The 14,806-nt window shown below is 39.8% G+C and overlaps 1 protein-coding gene across 1 annotated transcript; it reads left to right on the top strand.

The window, feature by feature from the left end:
* Positions 1-341: 341 nt before the first annotated feature.
* On the top strand, positions 342-13,392 carry LOC118103009 (basement membrane-specific heparan sulfate proteoglycan core protein-like). The gene is given in 23 exon segments (XM_047338821.1): positions 342-409; positions 1,084-1,119; positions 1,297-1,563; positions 2,549-2,658; positions 2,660-2,813; positions 2,919-3,209; positions 3,840-4,112; positions 4,745-5,020; positions 6,014-6,286; positions 6,395-6,661; positions 7,178-7,540; positions 8,056-8,313; positions 8,975-9,220; positions 9,523-9,687; positions 9,811-9,826; positions 9,919-10,010; positions 10,131-10,175; positions 10,645-10,707; positions 11,492-11,507; positions 11,600-11,691; positions 11,816-11,860; positions 12,330-12,392; positions 12,590-13,392. Coding segments are annotated over 23 exon segments (3,459 nt in total). The 5' UTR covers positions 342-372; the 3' UTR covers positions 12,601-13,392.
* The last annotated feature ends 1,414 nt before the right edge of the window (positions 13,393-14,806 follow it).

Below are 14,806 nucleotides of genomic sequence, written 5' to 3' on the forward strand. Positions count from 1 at the left end.
AAAGATATTTTACACTGAAGACATATTTGAGGGAATACTACATTTTCTTTTTTATTGTATTAAATTTCCATCATTCCTATCGCCATTATTTCAGATATCATAAAATTCAAAATGTTCAGTAACTATAAGGACGACAGTTCTGTCTCGTGCAGGGACGTGTGGTGATTTCTATCACGGTGGCTCGACAGCAACAGAAACGTATTAAAGTACAAGCAACCTCAGAGTTGGGGTGTGAGGTTCCTGTGAAGAAGGAAACTGACTCAGAAAACAGAAGTGCACAAACACCTTCCTCTCTCATATTGATAAGAGATGTGTTCCACTGATTCTCTACCTGTCTTGAAGTGTGTCTGAGTGGCGCTGCTGGATGGGACCATGGGGCACTCTTTGCTCGGTGTGCTGTCGTTATTCTGTGAGTACATCAGTAACTTTTATTCTGTGAATGCAAAGTGTTTATTAGATGTTTGTCCAACCACAGCAACAGCCGCTGAAACTGAAATGTCATTATCTATTTGCAGAGGTAACTAGCCACATGTATTCTGTTACATGCACTTAAATAACTTTTATTTGAGACTAAATTGTGATTGTTGGAGAACCGTTAGAAAGTGGAAATTATATTTTCTTTAAATTTATTATTTGATGCCCGACACATGAAAAAAGAGCAATTTTATACCTGATTCATTGATTTATTTGCCAAAAGATAATTTGATATCAGAAAAGTTGATTTAGAAACAAATCAAACATTGTGATGTTCTAATGGGAATTATAGACTTTAAAGTTACAGGCTGTGAATATTGTCCCGATGATTATCAGAGAAACAATCATCTGATCCACATGAATTCAAATAAATGGATCAAAGACAGTAGATTACTGATATTTTAACTTCTTTTATTCATTGAGTTATTGATTCTCAAGCCATTTCATACTTTTGTACAATTTCTTTGATGGGTAGTTTTAATACTACTGCTCATACTCACTTTTACAATATAACAGTACTTACTAATAGACTTATTACTAGAGTCTGTACTGTGTTTGATTATTTACCAGGTTTAATAATGTCTGATGAGATACCAATGTTTCTTTCAGTGCTGAATACACTCCTCTCCTGTGGACACACTGAATGTGAGTCAACTCTTTTCTTTATTGCTATCTATCTTTATTAATATGTGTATTTCATCCCATTTTTCTTTGTGTATGTTGTTACTAAGATTTGTGAGTATATGAATGAACTGCAAACTTATAGAACAAAACTCTGGTTGGTATTTCCTCTAACGATGTTCTGTTTGTGCGGGGGGGTAGATGCTGAGCTGACCTTTGAACCCAACTCAACCACTCTATATTCTGGGGAGCATGTTAATTTCACGTGTCACATGAGAGAAGCAAATGTCAGTGAGTGGTATTATGAATTCAAGTGGAACGACAAACCACTCGTCCCCATCACTTCCACTAACGTCCTCAGGATTCCAGAGCTAACCCCAGACAGGAACGGGGATTATCAGTGCATTGCTCACCATAACAGCTCAGAAGAGAACAAACGAAGCAATAGGGCCACTCTTTCTGTATCAGGTGAGATATCCAGAATCATTGCCACCGCTGGGAGGTTCACCCACAGACATGTTGAGATACAGGATAAAGAGAAATACAAGTAAAGCAGTTCACAATAAATGGGACAGTAGAAACATGAAGCTTATTTTCCACATCGTGGCGACAGCCGGACAAATCCACTTTTCTTCTTCTAAATAAATGCGTCGTTCAGTCTCCACAGTCAAAGCTGAAATACCTGATCTCAGTTCCTTATGTCGACCTTTCACACTGACAGAAATTCAATCAGATCATTCACTCACTTAAGTTTAGCTTTTTGTTTGACATAGACATTATAAAAACATTGGAGGAGCAGAGAACAACTGAAGCAGAATGTGTATACTCAATTATATATGATGAAAATATACATTTTTGCCATGGATTTATACTACATGTTCTAAATTATAAAATAATCATGATTGATTTCTAATTAATTATAAAGATATTATTAGTTGTTATTTTAATGGATATATACTACATACTGAACATAAAAAATAAATAATGAATTGATATCTAATTAACTATGAAAATATAGATTTCTGCTATTTTAATGGATTTATACTACATATACTGAATTATTTAATTTGATCATGAATTGATTCCTAATGGAAGTATTATTTTATCCATGTATACTATATAACTACATATACAGTACTTAATTATAAAATAATCATGAATTGATTAATAATTATTAATGAAGATATGTTTTACTATGTTGATGATTAAGACTACATATACAGAATTATAAAATAATGATGAATTGATTCCTAATCAACATTGAAAATACATAATTTTCTTTAATAAATGTATACTACTACAGATGTAAAGATTAATAATGAATTGTGTCCTAATTAATGATGAAGATATAATGTTTGCCTAATTTAATAGATGGTTCACTACATAAACTGAGTTTCATAAAGTATTAAGGAAGGATTCCTAATTAATGATGTAAATATTCTTTACCAAGCAGCACACAAACCCAGAGCCACAGTGAGAGCATCCAGGACGTCCATACCAGTGGCCGGCACTCTGACTCTGACCTGTTCTGTTGAGGAGTCTGCGGGTTGGAGCGACTGGTTCACACTTCCCAGACCATGATGAAACTGCCATCGCAACAAATCGTGTGCTAAACTCTATCAGCATCTCACACGGAGGCATCTACTGGTGCAGGGGAAGAAGGACTAACTCAGATTTCTTCTCAGAGAAGAGTCATGTGCATCACATCGAGAAAACCTGTGAGTAGCATGCTTTCATGACTGGCTACGATGAAAACAGAACCAATCAGCAGCAATATTAACCAGTTCTCTCTGTTGGTTTTATATTTGTGTTTGAATGTTCAGTGTCCAACAGAAGCTTTGTCATGCTGCAGCACAACTGGACTCAGATATTCAGCGGTGAGACGATCTCTGTCAGGTGTGAGATCCAGGGAGGAGGAGACACCCAGTGGGACTATGAATGGAGGACAACAAGCTCCCACCAACCAGTCACTGGTACAAACACAGCTCCCACACACAGTGAATACAGGCTGGGCACTGCCTCTGTTTTCCACAGTGGAGAGTACTGGTGTAAGGCCAGAGCGGACTTGTATTCCTCAACAGAGTGGAGTGACGCCTTCCAGCTGAGAGTAACACGTAAGTCCAATCATCTTTCAATACCTCCACCGAGGACGTTACATCTTCACCTCTTTCTATTTGTTTTTCTTGGCAGGATTACATAAAAACTACTAAACCAATTTCCGCCCAATCCCCAGATAGCATCTGGGTGTGGACCTAAACTGGTCCACATGTAAAACAGCAAATACCTTAAAGCAAACCTGTGTCTTTTTTGGCACACATCAGGTGCTCTAGGCAAAGTGTAATCTGGATGTGGACCTCAAGTGGTCCATGAATGGTGAACATGGCTCAAACAGCACATAACAAATCGGGGCCACCTTTGGCCCTTTTGGTGACAAACGGTATTGCTACGGCTTATCTGTGGCCCAACTCTGGCAAACAGAAGTGGACTGCCCAAGTGCCATCATTCCATGAGGTGTGTGGGCTGGATGACAGTGTGACAGTGTGGGCCACATCTGGGCCAAAAGCATTTAGCTATGTGGGGATCAATGAACCTATTACATTTTGAGATTCATTATTAGACCTTTTTTGTCTTATATATTTTACAATCAGAACTTTGCCCTCTACTGAGTGAAATTCTGCTTCATACGCTTTAATCTTTTTTCCCCATTTAATTTGTCTTTCATTTTCTCTCACACAATTTGAAAGCAAATAAACCCAGGCCCAGGCTGATTGCCGATAACACAACCATAACAGGAAAGGGAAGCGTAGCACTGATCTGCTCTGTGGATAACGCGGCTGAGTGGAGATACGACTGGTTCAGAAGAACCTCAGCCTCCTCTGCAGCTCAGATCATAAGATATAATGAAACAGATGATGAAATCAGCATCTCAGAGGAAGGCATCTACAACTGCAGAGGAAGGAGAGGAGACACAACTTTCTTCACAGAGGACAGCGACCGAGTCACAATAGAGAAAAGAGGTAAGAGTCAGTTTAGAAATCCAAAGACTAGTTACCTCCGCTATGGAGGTTATGTTTTGTCCCTGTACGTTTCTTTCTTTGTTTGTTTGTGAGCAGGATTACGCAAAAACTACTGGATGGATTTCCACGAAACTTGGGACAGAACCAATGAAATTTAGATGGAATCCAAACATCCAGACTTTCTTTAACACGATGTAACTTTTACTGAGCAACAGCGCCCTCTGCAGCCACACGTGCTATTTTTTAAAAACTTCTGAGTCTTTTTAACTGAACCACAGTTCAGCTTCACTCCTCAACTGGAGCTGGTTGTGACAGTTGAAGCTGACTCTCAGTCAGTTCTTCTCACAGGAGATGGAACCCACTCACCAGAGTTACAGAGAACAGACGTTCAGGGAGTGAAGGAGGAAACTTTCTCCATATTAAGGCAGAGAATCATTCCATTAACTTGGAAGCTGCTGTTTTAAGGTTAAAAAGTTGCATAGTGTTTTGCTTTAAGATTGTGTGATGCTTTTTTTTGTTATTTTCCCTGATGAAAAGATGAGAGGACTGGTATCTGTAAAGTTTGGTGGAGGTATGAGCTGTACTGAGTGCCATTCTACTTTCTTCTGTTCTCTGTTTCTATTTGTGATCAGTTTCCCACAAGGCGTCTGTGGCCCTGCAACCTAACTGGTCTCTGATATTCAGCGGTGAGATGATCACTGTCCGGTGTGAGGTCCCTGCAGATGTACTGACTGAGTGGGAGTATGAATGGACCAAACCCAACTCAAATACGTTTCCAACACACAATGAATACAGGATTGTCAATGCATCCTCGTCTGACAGTGGAAGCTACAGGTGTTTGGCTAAAGACAAGAAGAACTTGAATTCCACAACCGAGTGGAGCAATGTCGTCACATTAACAGTTTCTGGTGAGAAAGACCGAGTTTTGAGAAACTGGCAAAGGTCTCCTTCAATTTATGTTCATATGCGCTGATAAAAAATATAATACAACAAAAAAGTAACGAGGGATGCACCGATTCAAAAGCTGAACATCTTACCGATATTTATCTTGTTGTTGCTATCAGCCTATTGGCGAGTAAGATGATGTTCACCGATGTTTATATGTTATTCTCATCTGGGAGGAAACAATTGCTGTTCAGATCCAAGCCAAAATATCCTGTATACAAACAATCTGGGACCAAGGTCCTGCCGATACACGACCAATCGTGAGTCAGCCTCAGCTGTCAGTCATGATGTTTCACCCTGTTTTTATAACATCAAAAACTAATTCAATTCAACCCAAAACTTGAACATACAGTACATCAGGGGTACAAGAACTTCCTTTCTTCCTGAGATAATTTGACCTATACTGCAGCCAGCCACCAGGGGGTGAACTCACTTTTGTGGAGCTGTGATGGCGTCCATCTTTATATATGGTCTATGCTCAGCACCTTTAGACCAGATGGATGTGGGCCACTTCAGGCAGTGATGCGGCTCCTCTAGCTTTCCTGTGGACAGAATGGATCCGAGCCTAAACTCGTCCACTTGTTAAAGAGCTAATGTGGCCCAACTATCCCAAAACAAACCTGGGTCTTTTATAGTAAACATGCGGTGCTCTAGGCAAAGTGTAATCTGGATGTGAACCTAAAGTGGTCCATGTGGTGAATATGGTCCAAATAGATCAAAACGAATCTGGGCCACATTTGGCACCTTTGGTTAATGTACGGTACTGCTGTGGCTGACTTGTGGCTCTGATATGGCAAACAGGTGGTATAATCTGGGCCAAAGCATTTTTTTACTTTTGCTTTTACTGCTGTTTTAGTTTTTACGACTGCAGAAGAGCAAAGGTGATACATTTTCTACTCATTTTATTCAACTCAAATAAAATGGACTAAATGCCAAAGTGTTTTTAACATTAACAGAAAGACCAGCGGCTAACCTGAGTGCTGACAACAGAGCCCTTCCAGTAGGGGGCAGTGTGCTCCTGACCTGCTCCGTGGGCCCATCATCACCTGGCTGGAATTATTATTGGTACAGAGGTGAGAAAACCTCGGAGCCCCTGACGGATGAGGATTTCAAGTCAAATGGACAAAGTGCTAGTGCCTCACATGAAGGACTGTACTGGTGCAGAGGAGGAAGAGGAGATCCAGTTTACTACACCGAGTACAGTAACTCAGTCAGTATTCATGAAACTGGTGAGTGCGGAGAAAATCCATTCTGCATTCATGACTGTTTGTTGAGATTACGAAAAGGTTGATGCTGATACAAGCTGTTATTCTATCTTTATTGGTGAATATGAATAGTCCACAACAGAGCTGCTGTGACTCTTCAACCCAACTGGCCGAACAGATACAGCGGAGAAACCGTCACACTTAGGTGTGAGATCCAGGGAGGAGACTCTGAGTGGGAGTATGAATGGACAGCAACCAGCTCACATACACCTCCCAACACAAATGAATTCAGGATTAGTCTGGGGTCACATTTGAGCGGCAGTTACTGGTGTCAGGGCCGACTGAAAGGTGCACGGCAGAATTCAACAGGATGGAGTGTTCCCGTCACGTTGTCTAACGGTGAGTCAAGTCATATTTAGTATTAAAAATATAGGTGTTTAAGTTTAAATATTACAAAGTTTATATCTGTTAAATGCACATGTACAAAAGAGAAGCCAAAATATCCCGGATACCAGCCATCTTGCACTTTTCACGTCATTTCGAGCCAGTCTGTGAAATCATGATGGAGGTGTGGAGCTGGGGTATCGAGGTCCCGCCGATACATGTGCTTGACCAATCACGAGTCAGAGTCAGCTGTCAATCATGACGTTTCACTGTTTTTATATCATCAAATAACTAATTAAAACCAAACTGATCAGAAACATGAACACGTGAACAAACTAAAATGAAAGAAACCATGGTTGACATATACTGCAGGCAGCCACCAGGGGGCGATTGTTATAATTTGGCTTCACTTTTGGGGGCAGTCATGTCGATGGCTGAATGTGTAGCATCCAGAAATTGCATTGCTTCCAAAATGAACATCTCTAGACAAACATGAAGACGTGTTTTTGTTCTGACGATGTTCCGTTTCAGCGGCTGCACCACAACCTGTCGTCACTGTGTCTCCGTCATGGCTGACTCCTGGAGCCTCAGTGACTCTCACCTGTGGGGTTCAACATCCGACTGCAGGATGGAGGTTCTACTGGTACAGAGTTGACCCGATTAGTTCCTATGCAGACACCAGATGTCAATACACATTTCCATATGGGATGAGTTCTATTGACATTCCTGACCAGTACAGTTATGAGCTGCTCCCAGGAAGCAACGGAGGGACTGAACAAAACTCCTACGTCATCCAAGGCCAGACGAAGTCAGCAAGTTATGCATGTCGAGCTGGAAGAGGAGACCCCGTGTTTTACACTGAGTACAGTGAGCCAAAGTTGGTCTGGTCTGGAGGTGAGTTTGTTTCTTTCTCTTGAAGCAGATGTTATCGCTTCAGTCGGTCAGTTACTTCGGGAACATTACTTTGGCTGGTTCTTCCAGGTGATAAACGTTTAGAGGTGATAGGTCAAAGGTCAAGACAAATACAGGGTTAGAGAGACAATCTAATGATCAGAAAATCATTCTCCAAAATCTAATGTCATATGAAATCATTTTTTGTGTGCATCCTATAGGACTGACCTGATGTTGATATTATTTATGATCATATGCTCAGACTGACATCATCATGATGTCAGTGTGATTTTCAACAAACGATGTATTTCTGACGTTTCCCCTGTTAAATGACGCAAAGCCTAAAATGACACCTTTAATCTGGAAACATTACAAATGTATTCTCGTAATATTATGACCTTATTCCCAAAAACAAGAATGTGACAGAGATGGAGTCTCTGCTGATGGCTTCACGTTTTTAATGCTCGACAAATTTAAACCATTAGTTGCTGTTTCACACTTCATGTCACGTTTTTCAGATTCCTATGCGTCAGTGTCTCTCACAGTTAGGCCGGACAGAGTGCAGCACTACTTTGATGACAAGATCCGTCTGACCTGCGAGGGAAACTCTGATGAGTGGAGATTGTGGAGGTTTACTGGAGACGAAGTACGATTGTTAGAGTGCGACTCTCAGGAGACAATCCCAAGGTTCACATGGTCCATGTATAATCTTTCTCCTGGAGTTTACTGGTGTGAATCTGGATCAGAGCTCAGCAACGCAGTCAACATCACTACAGGTTGTAATTTTTCATTGAATCTATTCACACTGTGCATGTTTCCAACATCCCATAATGTGATTTAAAGGTAGAGTAACTAAAATTGGGGAGCACTGCCTCCCTTCACTGCTCCTTCAGGAGCTGCACCCCCCACATTTACCAAGGTGCATCACATCAAACATGATCTCTGGATGAAATTCACCCTCTTTATTCACACAAACCACACGTTCAACGACCAGAATCAGCTGCGAGAGTGTGTCCGTCTGCCGTTAAACAAGCAGACATCACGTAACTGTGTGGACGCCACAGCCTGCAGCGCCATCCGGAGGCTGTTTCCCTCTCTTTACTCAAGAGGGTGGTCTTTTGGTTTGAGAGCAGGACTTATTGATGTCACATTCAGATTTTGTGATGCTCTCACTCAAAACCCTGCACTCACACTCAACTCTACTCTGCTTGAGCTCAGATGTCCTGCTCTTGAAGCCAGGGCTGTGTATTTAAACCAGATGTTTTTCCAGCGCACACACAACGTACAGCTCATGGACGTGAGGAGCAGAATTTGACAAAAAGTGCATTGAATGACTTTGGCTCCCCTTTAACATCTAATATTTAGACTTATGCTGTTTATATACAAGCTGAATTATCAGGTTGTTCACATTGTTGATGGTTTTTTAACTGTTTACAGTTTCACGTCGTGTTATCCTGGAGAGCCCTGCCCATCCCGTGACTGAGGGACAGTCCGTTACTCTCGGCTGCTCATGGTTAAGAACAAACCTCTATTCCAACTTCTCTTTCTACAAAAATGGTGAATTCCTCCAAAGTGATGTCGGAGGGAAACTGGAAATCTCAGCTGTGTCAAAGTCAGATGAAGGTTTCTACAAGTGTGAACATTCAGGATACTTCTCATGGGAGAGTTGGATGTCAGTAAAATGTGAGTGTGATCAGTGTGAGGTAGAAAAGGAGTCTCCAGGTTGTAAAGTAGATTAAAATCTTTTCTACTCATGCAGTATTTTCACTGAAACGGCTTCTAAACACCAGGTCCACTTGGTCAAAACTTTTTCACATATTTTTACGACTGGAAACTTCTTTTTACACATATACAAAGTATTTCTACAACTCCAAAACTTTTTTGCACATATTAAAATATTTCTTCAAATACAAAACTTATTCACACAGTTGTTTTTTTTCAAATCAAAATGTCTGCTGAAGTTTTGGTTCTATATCTTTTTCCAGGTCATGGATCTGCCTTTGCTCCTCACTGCTCCTCGTCTGATCCATTTAATCCTGCAGCACCTCCCCCCTCGTCTCCTGTGCCGCTGGTCATTGGGCTGGTTGGTGGCATCACACTGATTCTCTTCCTCTCGCTGCTACTGTTGTGTTGGTGCAGGAATTCAAAGAGTGAGAGCTGCTCTTGTTCATTTCATTTAAATCAAACTTATTTCAAACTATTGTCACGATAGTCATGGAGTAGAGGTTGAAAAATAAAATCATGTAACGTGATCATTATTGTCTTTTTCACAGATCTGTGTTGTGACAGGTTGGTCCCACTCTCTCTTGTTTCATCTTCAACAAAACAGCAATACTTTACTTTTTCTTTTTCATTCACTTCTGATTATTTGACTGTTTCAGGCTCAGCCAGTCTCTGAGAACCAATCAGAGCTCAGACCCAACTGTCCACCACGATGAAAACCAACTGCAAGTGTACTCGTCTCTTCTCCACGGTCAGCCTTCCTTCTCCTACTGAATGCCTTCACAGCTATTTCTAAGTTGTTGCTTTTAAGAACAGTCACAAAGTTTTCGAATTACATTTCATGTTGATTTGATTTTTTATTGACTCGTAGGTGACAACTGCATCTATGAATCAATCAGAGGAAACACGGAGGAAGGTACTGTATAAAATGTGCCTCCTGCAGAGACGTCTGAAGTGAAAAACCTTCTGATTTCAGGTGGACGGGCAGATGAGTACAGAAATGTCCAACACAATGTCATGACATCAATACACACGCGTGGTTTTCCAACATCTCATTTGAGTCACATGGTCCCAAAGACAGACATTTGGACTTTTCAGTTTAGTCTGAAGCAGAGTTACAGGTGGAAAGGTGCCTCAGACCAGGCTCCAGACCAATGCACAAGAATGTAGTCAGACCCAGATCAAACTGAACCAGGGATCGGTTTTGCTGCGCCCATATAATGTTTGAACAACAAGGACTTTCATTTGCATTGGAACACGTGTGGAGCACCTGAAGCTGGTGATGCTGGTTGTAATAGAGATATTAGAGTGGCAACGAAATCAACTAAATGAATAAAACAGTGGTTCTCAACCTTCTCAAGTCGTTTTCTGTCTGATCTTTACAGGAACCCGAGGTGATCCAGAGGAGAGGTCTGACTACGTTAATGAAAATCCACATTCAGCTTCAGGTACAAATATTAACAACTGGCTGTTAAGCTACTGGCTCATGTGCATTTGAAATAAACCTCAACTGAAACTCCATCATATCATTATTAAATAGTTCTTGTACGATAAGTATGCAGTTCAGTTGGTGTCTCAAATTTCAAATCCTTTGTGTAAAACTATGAACAGCCTTGATCATGTTGTAGGGTTGAAGTATCAAGTGTGTATTTCAGAAATTTGCAGTTATTGTCACTTTGTTTCAGGACCACTATGAATGGTGCATCCTCCAGAAAACAAGAATATGAAAATCAACATTCATCCTTAAACACCTTCACATATTAGACTCACCAGTTTTGTAACAGCTCATTGGAAAGAACGACATGATCTGGATTGAATTTCAGTATAAATGAAAAAAGAAATGCTGTGATATTTGCTTTTGTGTTTACGGTCAATATTTCAATTGGCTGATATGGGCCTTTTAATATATGCGCCGATATGAAAAGGTTTAGTTTACAGGATAAACAATGTGCATTATGATTATATTTTTAAATTGAATTTTTTTTTGTCTTAATTCAAGTTCTATATATTCTGTCGTATTTGTGTTTTCTTTCAATTTATCTTTATTTCCTTAAAAAATATTGTTTTACTCAAGCTTTATTGCCAGTTTTATATATAAGTGATAGTTTTTTACTCCTTGATATCGGTATCGGCATTGGCCCCTGAAAAAAGCTTATTCTGTATATTCAGAATCATGGAGCAGAGGTTGAAAAATAAAATCATGTAACGTGATCATTATTGTCTTTTTCACAGATCTGTGTTGTGACAGGTTGGTTCCACTCTCTCTGGTTTCATCTTCAACAAAACAGCAATACTTTACTTTTTCTTTTTCATTCACTTCTCATTGTTTGACTGTTTCAGGCTCAGCCAGTCTCTGAGAACCAATCAGAGCTCAGACCCAACTGTCCACCATGATGAAATCCAACTGCAAGTGTACTCGTCTCTTCTCCACGGTCAGCCTTCCTTCTCGTACTGAATGCCTTCACAGCTATTTCTGAGTTGTTGCTTTTCAGAAGAACCTAGTCACAAAGTTTCCAATTACATTTCATGTTGATTAGATTTTTTATTGACTCGTAGGTGACAACTGCATCTATGAATCAATCAGAGGAAACACGGAGGAAGGTACTGTATAAAATGTGCCTCCTGCAGAGAAGTCCTAAATGAAAATCCTTCTGATTTCAGGTGGACGGGCAGATGAGTACAGAAATGTCCAACACGATTTCATGACATCAATACACACGCATGGTTTTCCAACATCTCATTTTAGTCACATGGCCCCAAAGACAGACATTTGGACTTTTCAGTTTAGTCTGAAGCAGAGTTACAGGTGGAAAGGTGCCTCAGACCAGGCTCCAGACCAATGCACCAGAATGTAGTCAGACCCAGATCAAACTGAACCAGGGATCGGTTTTGCTGTGCCCATATAATGTTTGAAGAACAAGGACGTTCATTTGCATTGGAACACGTGTGGAGCATCTGAAGCTGGTGATGCTGGTTGTGATAGAGATATTAGAGTGGCAACGAAATCAACTAAATGAATAAAACAGTGGTTCTCAACCTTCTCAAGTCATTTTCTGTCTGATCTTTACAGGAACCCGAGGTGATCCAGAGGAGACGTCTGACTACGTTAATGAAAATCCACATTCAGCTTCAGGTACAAATATTAACAACTGGCTGTTAAGCTACTGGCTCATGTGCATTTGAAATAAACCTCAACTGAAACTCCATCATATCATTATTAAATAGTTCTTGTATTTCAAATCCTTTGTGTAAAACTATGAACGGCCTTGATCATGTTGTAGTATCAAGTGTGTATTTTAGAAATTCGCAGTTATTGTCACTTTGTTTCAGGACCACTATGAATGGTGCATCCTCCAGAAAACAAGAACATGAAAATCAACATTCATCCTTAAACACCTTCACATATTAGACTCACCAGTTTTGTAACAGCTCATTGGAAAGAACGACATGATCTGGATTGAATTTCAGTATCAATGAAAAAATAAATGCTGTGATATTTGCTTTTGTGTTTACGTTCAATATTTCAATTGGCTGATATGGGCCTTTTAAGATATGCGCCGATATGAAAAGGTTTATTTTACAGGATAAACAATGTGCATTATGATTATATTTTACATTGAACTTTTTTTTTTTGTCTTAATTCAAGTTCTATATATTCTGTAGTATTTGTGTTTTCTTTCAATTTATCTTTATTTCTTTAAAAATATTGTTTTACTTAAGCTTTATTGCCAATTTTATATATAAGTGATAGTTTTTTACTCCTTGATATCGGTATCGGCATTGGTCCCTAAAAAAAGCTTATTCTGTATATTTTTGCCGCAGTCATGCAACAAAAGTTTGAATGCAACCTGTGATGTTTTCTATTCGTACGTATATATATGTCTTTGTTATTATTCACAAATGACTCAATGGAGGACGATGTCAGAAAGGACATCGTCTGGCTGTGTGTTATGTTCCATATACAGTCTGTGGTTATGTGTGATTATTTCCATGGCTCGTATTTCTCTGTTTGATTAATACACTCGTCTGCAGACAGTTTAGCTTTTTGTTTTGAAATGTGATGAACTGTAACAGATTATAATTCAAATAGATAATTGAATGTGTTCTTTCTTTTATCTTTATTAAACTGTGAAATCCCACCTGGACTCTGTCGATATGTCCTGTTTTATTTTGAAATCCCTCACCTTAAGTGTCCTCAGTTTAACCAGAAACTTTATCATAAACAGCTATAAATGAAAATAAAACACAAATGCAGCCAAATATATAGAACATGAATGAATATGTTCTGCTTATTCTTTGAAATAAAAGTTTTTCTTCTTTGTGGATCAGCAAATAAACACTGATGCAACACGTCAGTGAACGGCTGATATCTGCCAATTCTTATCAACCAATAAATCAGTCGAGTACTTATTGTCTGCTGCACATAGCTTTTACTGACATGAGGACATTGTTTCGCTGTTATTATTATGTTGGTGGGTTTTAAAAAACAGTCTAACCAGTGGAAAAGGGGCTTGAGACCAGTGAGAGTTGTTTCTCATCTGTTGTTAAAGCAACATTATGCAATTTTCTTTACCTTAAAGCAGCAGCTTGATTAAAGTGAGTCTGATGTTTGAGTGTGAACGTGTCAAAAAGAGTTAATCGGGGCTAGTGAACAAGATATGGAGTAAGACGCAAATTTCAGTGCTCCTGCAGAAGCGACAATATTTTCATCAAAAAACAGCTACTATTACATAAATATCAGCCACAAAGCTCACCGAGGACAACACAAAGAGGCCAAAAGCTGACTTATGCAAGCTACGTCATTTTGAATGGCGGAAAAGCTTCAAAAATACAAATATAAATCCGGCGGTAGCTCATCGCGGCCTACAAGAACCACGAGACAGAGACCACCAGGTGATCCTGGTGTAAACGGTGTGGGCTTTGTAGATAATTGGCAAACTTTTTGGAGGAAACCTGGTCTTGTTAGGAGAGACGGCGTTCATCCCACTTGGGATGGAGCATCTCTCTTATCTAGGAATATTACCCAGTCTATTAAATGACAACCCAGAGTTGGGACCAGGACGCAGAGCTGCAGTGCTACACACGTCTCTGCGCTCCCTCTGGATCAGTCACACAACCACAACCCCATAGAGATTGTGTCCACCGTCCCATTACATTATTTAAATCAAACAATAACAGAGGGAGAATTCCACACAAAAATCTAATACAAATTAACACAACCTCTGCAACAACTCAGGAAACAAAGACTTTTAAATGTGGTCTGTTAAACATAAGATCATTGTCATCAAAGGCTATTTTAGTTAATGAACTAGTCTCAGATCATAAAATAGATTTATTGTCCCTCACTGAGACGTGGCTGCATCCTGATGAATATGTCAGTCTAAATGAATCTACTCCCCCCAGTCATGTAAATTCACACGTTCCCCGAGAATTTGGTCGAGGAGGTGGAGTTGCTGCTGTTTTTAACTCCAGTCTATCAATTAATCCTAAACCTAAACTAAGCTACAACTCATTTGAATGTCTTGTTCTTAGTCTTCCACACCCATC

Source organism: Hippoglossus stenolepis, chromosome 23, assembly GCF_022539355.2.
Source record: "Hippoglossus stenolepis isolate QCI-W04-F060 chromosome 23, HSTE1.2, whole genome shotgun sequence".
Lineage (NCBI taxonomy): Eukaryota > Metazoa > Chordata > Actinopteri > Pleuronectiformes > Pleuronectidae > Hippoglossus > Hippoglossus stenolepis.